Source organism: Cryptotermes secundus, unplaced genomic scaffold (assembly GCF_002891405.2).
Source record: "Cryptotermes secundus unplaced genomic scaffold, Csec_1.0 scaffold72, whole genome shotgun sequence".
NCBI lineage: Eukaryota > Metazoa > Arthropoda > Insecta > Blattodea > Kalotermitidae > Cryptotermes > Cryptotermes secundus.
Window position 1 is genome coordinate 719346 of NW_019730103.1, and position 14743 is coordinate 734088.

General features: G+C 35.0%; 1 protein-coding gene across 2 annotated transcripts in view; it reads right to left on the reverse strand.

The window, feature by feature from the left end:
- The window catches only part of LOC111866002 (translocation protein SEC63 homolog), a 27907-nt gene extending 16355 nt beyond the window's left edge, over positions 1-11552 (reverse strand). For both annotated transcript variants that reach the window (XM_023854473.2, XM_023854472.2), the window contains exons 1-8: positions 11326-11552; positions 10036-10132; positions 8573-8687; positions 5857-5962; positions 5373-5503; positions 4870-4962; positions 1988-2149; positions 303-531 (exon numbers count right to left, since the gene is read on the reverse strand). In XM_023854473.2, the coding sequence (XP_023710241.1) occupies positions 303-531; positions 1988-2149; positions 4870-4962; positions 5373-5503; positions 5857-5962; positions 8573-8687; positions 10036-10132; positions 11326-11449 (1057 nt within the window). In that variant the 5' untranslated portion in view covers positions 11450-11552. The remainder of the gene's footprint in view (positions 1-302; positions 532-1987; positions 2150-4869; positions 4963-5372; positions 5504-5856; positions 5963-8572; positions 8688-10035; positions 10133-11325) is intronic.
- Positions 11553-14743: the final 3191 nt, after the last annotated feature.

The following is a 14743-nucleotide window of genomic DNA, read 5'->3' on the forward strand; positions in this document are numbered from 1 at the left end:
AGGCTTTCACGGCGGTGACTATGAAGAAAGCAGCCTTCTGGGATTTGGCACTACATATACACGGTGCCAAATCCCAGAAGGCTGCTTTCTTCAAAATTCCACCTGTTAGAAAGGTAAAGGTTTCAGCTCTCTACCTCGTCATATCCAGGAGCTATTCTCAACTGAAATCAGAGCTCAATTGTGTTACTGCTGGACCATGATGGAATATTCTGTCATATCCAGCAAAAGGGTCAAGGGAAGCAGTAAATGACAAATTTTCTAAAATATTTAAAATCTCCATGCATAAGTACAGCTGAACTTACTTCTTCGAGCATATGCCAGTAAAATGAGCTGTGAAACACAGTTCACCATCTCTTGGATCAAATACGGGCATTTCTTCACTATGTACTGCCGGTCCTTGTCCAGTGTCTCAGGATTTAAAGGGATACGATTGAGATGAGCGTGTAATAAGGCACGCGCCTTGATGGAGTACGTGAAACAGAGTGGGCGCTCTCGATTCTTCTCACTTAAGTTGGGAATCTGCTTAATTAGCTGCAAATACCAAAAGAAACATGTACAGCATGATAAAAAGCAACAGTGCATCCCCACCACCACTCGTCACAGAACCAATGTCCACCTGATTTGTTCAATTTATTTTCAGTAGAAAAATCAGTGTAACATCTATCATTTAGAACTTTGCATGGGAGCACTGCGTTGTGAACACTCATAGTACAGGGTGTATACAAATAATGTACGTAATAGCAATTATTGTGTAAATGGTAAATAAAAATCTTTTTTTCTTCGAGCATCATTCAAATTTTATAAGGGCCAACAGATGAAATGTCATATACATATACATATATGCAACTGAGTAAGAGCATGCAGCAGGTGTCCCTGAGAATCTAACAGATGCTCAACTAATCAAGAAGTTCCCTACTTTTAAGGAACATACAGTTCATCACTATGTTCAGAAGAGCTCATCATTGGGTTAACCTCAGTCATATGATTCCAATTCAGACCCTGACATCCTGAATCTTTAAGCCCCATTTTAATATTAACCTCCCCTCTAAGTCAAGTACTTCCACTTATTAATTATAAAATAAGGTAAAGGTAAAATTGCCTCTGTGTTTAACTAATTAAGCACTATGTCATGAAGGCTTATAGGGGAGTGGACATATAGATACACAATTACAAATTATAATATAATATAATATAAGTACTGGAGAAAGCAGTATGAGACAGACAGAAATATACTTCAATAGCAGGAGATACAATTTTGTCTGAAGTACCACCAAAGTTATGAACTAAAAGCAGCGATTTACTACAAAGATATATCATAGTGAGGGTAAGATAAAACAATAATAAAACCACTTTTTATATTCAGACATGTTTCTTATGGTCAGGATGTCTTAAATTCAAAGTTGTGTTCCATTCAGGCAGAGTAAGTATGGCAAGTCATCCTTACAGAGAAACTCAGACAGACTCTCCTTCTTTACAGTGTGTTTATAAAGGCAAATTCATCCGAAGGCCCTAAATTAATATTATAAATCACACGATAATTTACCAATGGAAAATAAAACTTGTCAATACTGTGCATGTTATGACACAGACCCAGCACCTGCAGTTCCTTTAGTCTGCAAAATTCACAAACATCAAGCGTCATGGTGGCCTGTTTCTCCAGGCAGAGGCAACCAATCCAAATACTTTCTACAACCCAATTATCTCTATATCTACCAAGGCAAGTGCTTGTCGAGTTTCATTTCCATCAGTCAATTATTGCGTGATTTATATTTATTAATCTCGGCTTTCTTCCAAGTGTATCATTCTGTATTACTTTTTCCTTATTGAGAACTTTTCATCATCTAGTGCTTTGCAGGAGACTGTAAGGTAACAGGAGTGTTATTAAAGTTGTTTTAAGTGTCTGTAAATGTTTTGTTACTCCAAATTCTGAATGTATTTTAGTGATAACAGTCATACTTCAGGCTAGATGACAAACATCTGTACTCACATGTGGAACCTCCTCATTGTCTGTTGACCTCTCTACAATTTCTCCATTGTGTTTTTTCTCAAACTCAAGAGAAGCAGCAAGAATCATGATCACTCTTTTCAGAGCCATGGATGGAGTTTTATGGAAGAAATAATAGTACATTTGTGTGGTATCCAGCAGCACCTGTAACCATGTAACCTTTACAGGACAATCTATTGAGATTTGGCTGGCTGTTTATACATCCTTTCATTCCTGTCTGAATTTTTTCCAGTATATGAGATTCATTTATTAGTTTACATGTACATTTTACATCTTCTGATCTAACTGGTTTAGATGGATGATTGAGCACCATTACATTCTTGAATTCACAGAGATAATGTAGATGTTACAAAATGTTACTGTTGCCACAGTTCACTCACGACATAATGCTACTTTCGAATGGCTATGAATTTTCACTCCTCAAAGACTTACAAAACTTAAAGCATATAAAATTCAGTAAGTAATTTGAAACTCTTTATACTAAATCTTTCTTATCCCTAGCTGGCAGTTATAAGCAATGCTCAATTTTGTGTGAGAGGAAAGTTACAAGTGTAACAACTTAACTTTTACTTGTATAATACTGACAGTTTTCATCCAAAGATGCTGTACCTGACTTTACACCTTCAAATACATCTGTTTAAGCTATACAATTACATCTTAGTGTCAGTCCTTCAAAGTACCCAGCGTTCAATTTCACAGATTTTGAAAGACAATATGTGGAACTGATCTATTTTTCCAGCAACTTAATACCATTAGAATTGTTATAGAAAGCTGGAACTTTGAGAATAATTTTTCAAAGAAGTATAAATACCATCTTGAGTTCAATTCCATGCACTGAATGTATCAAATGATAATCATGTGGTGCCATGACAGTAAATGGTTTTCATAATAAATATGTACAAATTATCAATTTATTCCAGTACAGATTAGTTTAAGAAAAACCCAAATAACAAATGATTTTGCTCACGTTCAATAATGATGTAATGGCCGCAGATGTTATGACAATTCTAATGAAGGATTAAACTATGAAAACTCTCTGTTAAATCATAGCCCTCACTGCATGAATAATAAGTTCAGATCTCAGGATAAAAATACCCAAAACAAAAAAAACTTTCGCACTTTACAATATTGAGCGCAGAACACGAATGAGTCACTATCACAGTAATTGCAGAGAAATCCTTCTCTAATTTGTGTTGCCTTCTTGGGCACATTACTATGCAAAATACATTAAAAAGCATCTGTTACTGGTCCAGTTTCTGAGGATGAAACTTTAGAAAATGTCCCAAAATTTGTTCATGTGTTGCAAGAAATTCACAAAAGGAGAAGGCAATCACTTCTAGCAATTAAAATAAGGTGCACCTGTGTTGGTACATACTAATGTGTTTTCTACTGATGGTGTACAATACTCAGGATTGCTTGGTTTCTGGACTTTGTCCATTGTCTGGTATTCTAATAACAAAAAAGGACACAATGTTTCGGAAACTGGATCTGTTTCCGTCCTCAGGTGAGGGGGCAGATACCTATTCTGCTGGGTCCATTAGAAAGAGCTGACCTCAATTACTGGATGTTCCAGAAAAGTTCAAACACATATCAAATCATTATAACATTTGGACCATCTTTAGAAATAAACATGAAAACCAGGCTGAAAAGAGATCTGCAACAGATGGCATACTGTGTCTATAGCATTCCTTGTGAATGTGGCAGAAGCTACACTGGGGAAACAGGCAGCCCTCTATCTCTGTGAACATAGGCATAACCTCAAAGAGAGTCTTCTAAAAAAAATCAATATTAGCCCTGCATGCCTATGAGGAGGGTCACAGGGTAGGCTGGGATGAAACTGGGGTTTTGGAAATTGAAAGTAACAGTAGGTATAGAAAATACAAGGAATAAGCCCATATGGCATGTTTAACGTATCCGATCAGCGAACCCACTTTGGACATTTCTCCCATATGAATCCCTCTTACCAGCGATGTGGTTAGCAAGTCACAAAGAAGACAAGCATGATCTGACAGCTTTCTCATGTGTTTCTACAAGATTTCAGTCCTGGGTATTCTATTTTTATTTCACAGATGGCACTAGTGGTGAGCAAAAATTCACTTCACAACATGAAATTCTACTATTAATCCTATGCATTGGTTTTCATGGACTAGGTTTGTTGCATAAAATTTCCACCTCATTTTCTAGCTTAGTTTCAGGCCTGTTCTAGCTTTATCAAAAATCTTTATTGTACATTTTTCCTGCTTTCTTCCACTGACAAAGTCTGACCTCAGGTGTTTATATAGCTGTAGTTATATTGATATAGGTTAGCCAGTGATTGAGGTTAGCTCTTTCTAACAGACCTAAGAGAGTAGGTGTCTCCCACCCCTCATCTGAGGGTGGAAACACGTTCAGTTTCTGAAATGTTGTGTTCTTTTGTTTCCTTAAAATACCAGATGATGGTCAAAGTAAAAAAAGAAAACAGTAATCCTGAGTGTACATCTGTTTTGCTTTCTTACACTAATCAGTAATGGAGTTCAGGTCAAGCACAGAGAGCCTGAACTACATGAGGTGAAGACACCTGTGCTTTCCTGTCCATGGTCACTCAGTAAACTACTGCTGTGCATTGCTAACAGCGCATTTCCATTTCAACTGAACACTCTGAAAATAACAAAAAGTCTCTTTTAACTCCTGGGAATAGGATATTAACTGAGCTGTTCAAGTAGTATTCAGGATATTCCCTACTGCTATACAAAGGTTCAACACTGTCAATAAAAGCTTTTCACTGGATACTATTCTGAGACAGTTCAAGTACAACACACGCTGCTGCATGTGTGAAATCAAATTTCACATCACATGCTTAACAAACATGTCTAAGTAAGCCATACCTGATCTCCAGAATAGCGAATAGACTTGTACCACCACATTCCAACAACCGTAGGTAATGCAACCATAAACACCAGGGCATAGAGACCCAAAACCTGCATTAAAAAAATTAAATGACATTACTTTTCTTCTGTTCATGCCTTTGGCCACATTATCCATTCCACATCTACACACCCCATTTCTAGAAGGTCAAACTCAATCTGCCCTGTGGTTTTCCAAGTGTCCAAAACTGTATATGCATTTTGATGTCCCACTGCATGCTTGAAGCCTTGCCCATCCCATTCTCTTGATGTAATCATTCTATCACTTCTACATAAAGAGTACAAAAATATAATTGAAATACTGAAGACACTGTTAGTGTATAATCTTTAGACTTTTGTGGATAAAAAGAGTTCGCAGGGTATACTACACCAGAGCAAAAGTCTCCAGTCAAGTGGCTCCCTCAAATTATTTTCCGGGCTTGAAAATTTCAATCTGATTGACTGAGAATTCTGTAGTTCCTCACCCACACAGAATTCTCCTTCTCCACAATCCATGATGGTAAGGCTATTCCAAAGCTCATTGCACCAGGTCCATCCGGGTTTCCATATTTTTCCCAGTTACGACGAGCTTCATCATCTGTTAAGGCTTGGTATGCTAAAAAAACAACAAGATACATTTCATTAATTAACACCATTATAACAAATTCATTCTGTGGTTCCATTAAAAAGTGATACTGGAATTTCTTTAAATTAAGATACAAGGTTTTGCAAATACCAGTACCTGTGGTAGCCTTGATACTATATAACTTGAACCACTTTCATTGACAAAATCCTGTGCAACATAATCAAAAGATGTTAAAAGTCCTACCTGAAAGTTTAAAACAAAATTTTAAGAAGCCTATAAAAAGAAGTTCACTTATTCTGAATGAAGCCATTTTGAACAGATTATAACCTGACATTACATGGGTTCCTTCACTATTAAAAAAGAATAAGAAACAAATATTTTACCTTTTGTAAGTTTCATAAAAGCCTTTTCATTTCCAGTTTCTTTATCAGGATGGAGAATGAGTGAAAGCTTCCTGTATGACTTTTTAATGTCAGCTTGTGATGAGCCCTGGAAACACACATCCATAATTTTTCACTATCTTGAAATGCCTCTTCTTCTACTTTTGATAATATTTCATACCGAAAACATTCAACAAAGCATGGATATGAGCCCTGTTGTCGCTTCACTTCAAAGCCTAAATTAATTTGTAATTTCACCTCATTATATATAAACAAAATTCTGAAAGGCTAATAAAATGGTGAATAAGTATATTTTATGTACAATATTATATTTAAGCATCCTGTTATATGCACACAACTGTACTTCTTTCTACAAGAACTACAATAAAATTGTTGCACTTAAGGCGGAGTTTGTCTCATATATATTATATTTTATGTAGTTTATTTAATGGCTTCCACAAAACACCATACCACTGACGCTTGAAATAAGGATGCTACTGCACTGTCAAGATGTACTGAGTCTTCTTTTTCTTCTCCTTCTATCATACTTACTGCTTCATATGTACTGAGGGATAATAAGTCTCCAATCTCTTCCACTCTCCCACATTTGTTCTTTTCTGATTTCTTCCGAGCTCTTTCCTGTGTTCTTGGTATCTTCCAACACTTGGCTAGACCATCTTGTGCTGGGTCGTCCGTTAGGTTTTGTTTAGTTAAATTTTTATTCTATTTTCTCAGTATATTCTTTTCACATGGCCAAATCACTGTAATATGTTTTTTTCTAACTTCATTAAAAATGTTGAATTACAATTTCTTCTATAAATCTCATTTCTAATTCATTCTTTCTGGCTTTTCCTTTAAATTGTACTTCTTCAGAAAATGTCAAAATCACTACTTGGATTTTGCTTTTTCTTCTTTATGCAAAGGTCCTCATTTCAACACTATATTGCCACATGAGGTCTCATGGTTGGAATCATGAGAGGCAGACAGTGGTCCGTAAATTGTACGTGGCTTTCAAAATTCCATACATGTATGACTTCATAACTACATTAAGTAGTTCTGTATTTCAGCATCCTGTTGCAATTGTTTAACTCAACATCCATGTATTTATCATCTGCCAATATTGAAACACTTGTTTATCCACTACTTAACTTTAATTTTAGTTTACCATTATACAGAGTAGATAATGAAAAGTTTAGTCCAGTGTGACATATGAGTTTACAACACTTCAGTCCTCATTCGCCTTATATGTTTCGATTCAAAACAATCATCTTCAGAGGCATACCACTACGATAAGGAAACACTGTCACATAAGATATTTTAACAATATGCACTTTAGATATGACTAATGCTCTCTATATAAATTTTGTTATCATGGTTGGTTTTGACGTTTGTCTTAGGCACTCAGGTGCTTCTTGAAGTGTAGATTTACTGGTTAATCTGACTGGGGTTTTCCACTGCACGCAATATTGTGTTCACTTTTCCATACAGTAGACTCCCAATATATTTAAAATTGTATTAAAATTTCCATGTGAAAAATTAGTTATTATATTAAAATATCTTGAGCTGACATTGGGTCATGTTGTTTCCTCCTGATGGTGGGAGATGTCGTTTATTTCTCTTGATTTTATGTTCTTACTAGTAGTAGTGTAGTTCACGTGCGTGCTGTGTCGTTTGAAATGATAAATCACTACATCATTTAAAAGTTAATATGTCTGCCATGTGATACTTTTCATTGTGCAACAAACATGACATATTAATGACGCCAAATTCTGGACATGGTAACTAGAAAGTCACAGATAATTAGACTACAATAAACAGCAAATACATTTTATAAACACACCCCATGTTATTGTACTACTCATGTATAAAGCTAATGTAACTTCAATACTTTATGGCATTCAGTCTGTCTCCAAATAAACGAAAATCATTCATGAAATCTGTGCTGAATCCTGAATGTGATTTGAATGTTTACTTTTAATCTGAACATTGTTCAGGCATATTATTTCACCTCTGCCATTAATAGATATTAATTTGAAACAGCAGAAATAACAGACAAAGAAGCTGGGTCAAAATCAATAAGATATGACTGATATAATTAATCTTGATTTTTTTTTATTGCTAGTGGGATGGGACTAAGTCCCTTGTACTGCAGCCACTTCTGGCCTATTGTACCAGCCCCATACGTGAGGTGAGGGTGATTGTGGAGCAATTGGTGGTATGAAGATTGGCAGGGGAAACCGAAGTACTCAGAGAAAACCTGCCCCAGTGCCACTTTGTCCACCACAAATCCCACTTGACCAGACCCGGGATCGAACCCGGGCCGCCGCAGTGGGAAGCCAGTGACTAACCGCTTGAGCTATGGTGCAGCCTTCAATGAATTTTGATACTATAAGCATTAAATTTACACAAGCACAAGTACCATCAGTTAAAATTCCAAAGTCCTCCATTGGATGGAACCAAGTGTGCTGATCTAAGAGTTGTGCATGACTGCCACATCTTAGTTTTGATGAAATTAAAGATGACAGTGTGTCAAATTAATCCTTAAATTTCCCTACAGATGGCATAATCTTCATGACAAACATTCAAACATCATGGTTACTGCATTTCTTGTTCAAAGAATCCTAGGAGATGGGAAAGACCACATGGACATGCATGTATACACTGCGTACCTCCCTTTTTCAATAAAGAAAACTATAAACACAGTTAACTCGGTACTTACCAAAGGTACCCCAAGAATTTCATATGGGTCAAAATTAGCATATTCATAATCAAACTGGGAAACTTTATAAGCGAGAAGAATCAAGATCATCCATCCAGAAATGATGAGCAGTTTACTGAAAAAGTAATGACATTATTTTAAAACAGCTGTAGTTCAATGTTAACTTTAATAAGAAATAACAATTTTCAAGTATATATGATTGTCATACTCAGGAACTGACTTTATAATGCATGACGAACACAATGTTCTGAGCAAATGACCATATGCTGATTTATCCTGCAACAATGAGACCTCAATGTGAACAATTTATGAAATTGTGAATTTCCTTCTCAGTAATCAAAAATTAAACAAACAATGGGTTACATCCAAACACCCATCAACTCTCTGCATTCTATATACGGAATAGACCACCTTGGGGTACTTGCATTAAAAACGCCACAGCCAAAGAAAAATCTGCTGTTTCAGTTCATGCAAATGACAAACTGAGATATACTCAAAGTGATCATAACCACAAAATTTGCAGGAAAATCTGTATTTTATCAATGCAGCTTTGTTGTTTACTATCAGCGAGAGACATAGGTGCCATGTTTGCCACATAATCAGTCTGCCACTAATCACATCACTTTCACATGTTTCAGAGGAACATATTGCATCCATCTTCAGGGTTGAAGAGAAAGCGAAGAAAGAAACCACCTCTTTTTGCTGCCTGCTTCATGTTTCTTTCTTGCTTGATGCACCCTTTCACCCTCAAGATGGAGGCAACATGGTCCTCTGAAACATCAGTTGACTACAGACTACAGCCAGACCACAAGGCATTATATCACACAAGACAGAATTCTTTGTCATGTAAATGTACCACACGCTAAACCTTGTTTCCTCTGTGTTTCTCCAGCATTGGAAATGCCACACTAGAAGCAGTGAGTGACACAGCACACTTCTTCAAAGCAACACTGTGCTGTTAGCATGACATGAGAAGAACATTCCAAGCATCTGGGTGGCACTGTGGCTTTCAACAAACTGACTCTGAACTGAACAAGTTGGATCTAACAGTAATGTTTCCAACTTTATGCAGAAAGTACAAAGTTTGAATCTCAGCCAGAACACCAAACATCCAAACTGATGGTATTCATGATTTTCCTCAGTCTCTCTAACTTTAAATTAGGCCACAACTGCTTCCTGCCACATTCTTTCCAATTCACTGCTTATAATCATCCAACCATTCAACGCCATACAATCTGTGTTACTGACAGTCTCATTAGCTAAATTACAAACAGTCTGTGATAACTGTGGTGAAGAAGGAGTGAGAGAGGTGGAGCTGTGGGACTGTTCAATTTTTGTGGTTTTTATTGCAAACAAAATTATTTGGTGCAAACAATATCACTGCATGTCTTGCAGAAATGAGGTACAATGCCATGACAAATCTTACAGCTTTCATATGAATGTATGAGGGCCATGTAACTTACATAAACAGTTGCTTGGTTCCTTTCCATGGTTCATTGGACTGAAGTAGGAGCTTCTTCTTTTTGCAGTCTCCACAATGACATTCATTTAACACTGTTACTGGATTTGAAAGAGAACACATTAATTACGTACAGTTCCTTTATGTAAACCGAATAGCTATTGTAGCCAACCTTGTGAGAAATGATTTCACAGTCAAAAAATGGAAATGTTTTGATTTACAACCCAGAAGTTCTATTTCACCAAACATTATATGCAATCATTGATTATATCAAAATTGAGCAAATTAAGTTTTCTGAACACAGAATAACACAAGTCTGCAAAACATTAAAAATGTAATACATTCATTCAAGTTTAAAAAATTAAAGAAATTATAAGGGTGAATTGATGGAATTTAATGTGAGAGATCAAAACTTCCAGTGCCTTTGATTAATACAGCAGTCACATTTAAAAGCCTAGCAACTGTCACACTGAATGTCAATACAAGTACTGTCCATCATGAGAGGTATTCTGGTGTGAAAAAAACAATTCTCATAACAATTTTGACAACATTATTAATTAATGAAAAGGCACTTGGAAATGAACAATTGAAGATTCTAAAAGTAGTCACACTGAACAGTTGTTTCCAAGTTACAAAGTGACTAAAAAAGCTATTACATTTTGATTATTCTGACAATTCATATATAATCTGATATAATTACTTCTAGGTACTTAAACAAAAGGAATGTATAAAAATACAACATTCCATAATCACAAAAAAATGGTAAGGTTTCCCTAATCAACCACCATGCCATAAACATGCATCCAAATGCAAGTACCATAATCTGAATGCGTGGAGGAGTGGAAGTACAACTCTATGCATTCTTAACCCCACCACTGGCTAAGGGGAGTGGTCACTTTGAAGCCCCGGCCGCTCTACCCCCAGAGAAAGAATATGGATGGATGGATAAGAGGCTCATAGCCAACAAGTAATTTAAATGAATATTCATGTATACCTTCATATATCTGCTAGAAAATGATATAAATCTGCAATACATTAAAGCGTGAATCATCTATAAAATCCGGTTTCGTCAAATTCTATAATACATCTAACGTTAATCGCCAAGAACTGAAATGAACATCTTAATCCCACATTCCCAGAACCCCTGTTCCCAATATATAACGGTGAACTCAGTGCGTTTATCAGCTGACCATTTCTGGTGGCGATATACAGTGCTAATGTGAGTGTAACAACTTTACAGGTCTAAATGTGTGAAGTTCAACACTTCAGGTGATAGGTTATGTCCGACGCTTACCTTGTTTTATTTTACGTGGCCACCAATAATACGTCCCTGGAATTAAAAGCAGAGCAAGAAATGAGAGGAGAAAATAAAAGAATGTTCCTCCACTCTCATCGTATTGAAACTTTTGTCCTCCCATATTAATTTAACAAAATATTATTGCTAAATATGATTTGAACCACAAATTCGACCCATCGACGTGTCACCACAACCAATTACATTTCCCTCTTGTGCCCACATCTTAGTTCAGGAAGGGAGTGGGACTGGGATAGGAGAAAGGGAAACATGCAAAACTGCCATCTCTACGCAATCTACATGAACTAGATAGTCTGGTCATGATTGCAATCGATCATAATACACCTTTCGTAATTAATCGAATCGCCAAGTGTGAGCCAATCAGAGAATCTTAAATTTCCGTTGAAACGTTTTGGGCCATTAGCTCAGTAATACTGCAAAGTTTTAAGATATGTGTGCTCCATTGATGTATGTCGCGCAATTAATTAGATTAATTAGTAAGTAGGGATTTTGGACCGCGCCGGCCCGGGTTCATCCCGGGTCTGGTGAATTGGGATTTGTGGTGGACAAAGTGGCGATGGAGCAGGTTTTCTCCGAGTACTTTAATGATATATTAAATGTAATAAATAACAAAATATTAGTGGGTGGCATTTTCTGTGATTTGAAGAAAGCTTTTGACAGTGTCAATATCTGTCTTATCTGTCTGCCTAAAATAGAATTTTATGGAATAGTTGGTAAGGCCAATTCAGTGATAAAATCCCATCTCAAAGATAGGTACCAAAGGGTTGTAAATTCATGTTACTCATTGGAGGAATATTTTAACTTCAATATTAATTAATGATCTTGGTCTGTTATACGCTGGATGCCTAGTAGTATACTTTTATGTTTCATTATAGTAATCAACAGCTTATAGCTGATTCCTTTCAAAACTACTTTCTGTTAACAGCAGACAAAATAATTTCCATTATCAATAACAATGAAGAATTAGAAGATAATAATTGTATTGATTATCTATACAGAGTTTTCAGTAACCCCTTTCCACATATAATATTCGTTAATACAACTAGGGAAATTAAAAAAATTATTAAATCCAAAAATTCATTTGGATATGATGAAATTTCAGTAAAAATCCTTAAAATAAGTTCATTTATCATTGCTCCTTTGAATTATATTTGTAATAGGGCAATTTTATCTGTTTCATTCCCTACATGATTAAAATATTCTGTGATTAATTCATTATTTAAAAAAGGCAACAATAAAGATATAAAAAATTATAGACCTATATCATTACTAATTTCATTTTCTAACATTCTTTAAAAGATAATACATATAAGACTTTCTAAACATGTAATAAATAATGCTACATTTTCTAGTGAACAGTTTGGGTTTAGTAACAGTTCCTCAACAGGAGAGAGAATGTTTAAACTTCTAAATTATTATTTTTGTGGCATTAAGAAAGCCTTTGATTGTGTTAATCACGACTTATTAATGAAGAANGATATTTTACAGGGCTTAAATAATAAGGAACCTGTGGGAGGTATTTTTGTGGCGTTAAGAAAGCCTTTGATTGTGTTAATCACGACTTATTAATGAAGAAGCTGAAATTTTATGGAATTTTAGGCACTGCATATCCTCTAATCAAATCATACCTCAGTGATAGGTGTCAGCGAGTCCTCATTGATGATAAATTAACAAATTCTTATACTTCTTCAGAATGGGGGAAGATTAAACATGGAGTGCCCCAGGGATCTCTACTTGGACCAATGCTTTTTCTTTTGTACATAAATGACCTAACTAAAGTAGTTATAGACAGTGTCATGTAACTTCGAACAAGGCCCCGCATTCCTAGTCAAATCCCACACATAGCTTGTGGTGGGAGGAGTTTCTTAACACTCATTCTTCCACTGGCTGCCTGTCACTTCTCATACCCTCCACCCCCTTGTCTGAAATTTTTCTTCTGCGCATTCAAAGTTACTCTTGGGCTTCTTTGAAGTTACATGACACTTGGTATAATTATAACTCTAAGCCAGTCACGTTTGCTGATGATACCAGCATTACTGTTAGCAATCCTTATTTAGTAAATTTTAAAAAAGATATTATTTCCTCTTTCAGACAGTTGAATGAATGGTTTAATATCAATTTGTTGTCATTAAATTATAACAAAACTCTGTATATACAATTTAGAACCACTAATAGCCAAACAATTCAATTAGATATGAGTTATAATAATAAATATATTATTAACAATACAAATACTTGGTTTTTAGGTATTACTGTTGATAGCTCCTTGTTGTGGAAGCATCATATTGATGGACTTATGGTTAAATTAAGCAAAGCATGTTATGCTATTAAATCTATAAGACCCTTTGTGTCCCATGAATCACTAAAGATGATTTACTATTATTTTCATGCAGTTATGTCATATGCTATAATCTTCTGGGGGAATTCCCCTTATAGTATCACTATATTTAAACTACAAAAAAAAGAAAGAAAAAAAAAAAGGCCATAAGAATTATTACAAATTCAAGAAATAGGGATTCCTGTAGGAAGTTGTTTAAGAAACTAGATATATTACCGCTTTATTCTTAGTATATATTTTCATTACTATTTTTTTTTTTGTGATTGATAATATCTCCTTATTTAAAACAAATTCAGAGTTATATGATGTCAACACCAGAGGTAGAAATAATTTTTACCCTTCACAACCAAGGTTGTCTACATATAAAAAAGGTGTTTATTATATAGGTATAAAGGCATTTAATCACTTACCTCCTTGCATAAAAAATTGTCTGATAATAAGAATAAATTTAAAAATACTCTAAAAACTACCTTCTATTGAATTCTTTTTATTTATTGAAGGATTTTTTTAATAGTAATTACTAATTTTAATATGAATTTTTAAGGTTTTATGTGGGTGCTTTATTTTGGCATAAATATTTTATCATCTACCTTTTGGTATGATGATTTTTTACAATATTAAATTTAAGGTTTTATGTTTAATGTTAAAGTAGGAAGATAAACAGATTGGTTTATTGTTTGATCTGACGTATGCTTATTTTCATAGCATGTATATTTTAGTTACTTGTCTGTGACTGGTTCTATATCCATCAGGCCTATTTGTAGCCTAGATTGGATCAACGGAATTTTACAATAAAATTAAAAATCAAAGATGAATAGATACCAGATTTTCAGTATTCATTATATTTCTTTAAGATATGTTATTATTTCCGCCATATTATTCTGCCCAGTACTGAACTGGTGAAGATGAATGTATCAAATTTTCTTACATCATTAAACGCAGTCTTAAGCTTGTTGACAAGAGTGTATTTCACAGTCTCAAATTCCATCATTCTAATGAAAATAATAATAAATGGGAACATGAGTATTGTTGCTTACAATATATGTTTTATAATACTTA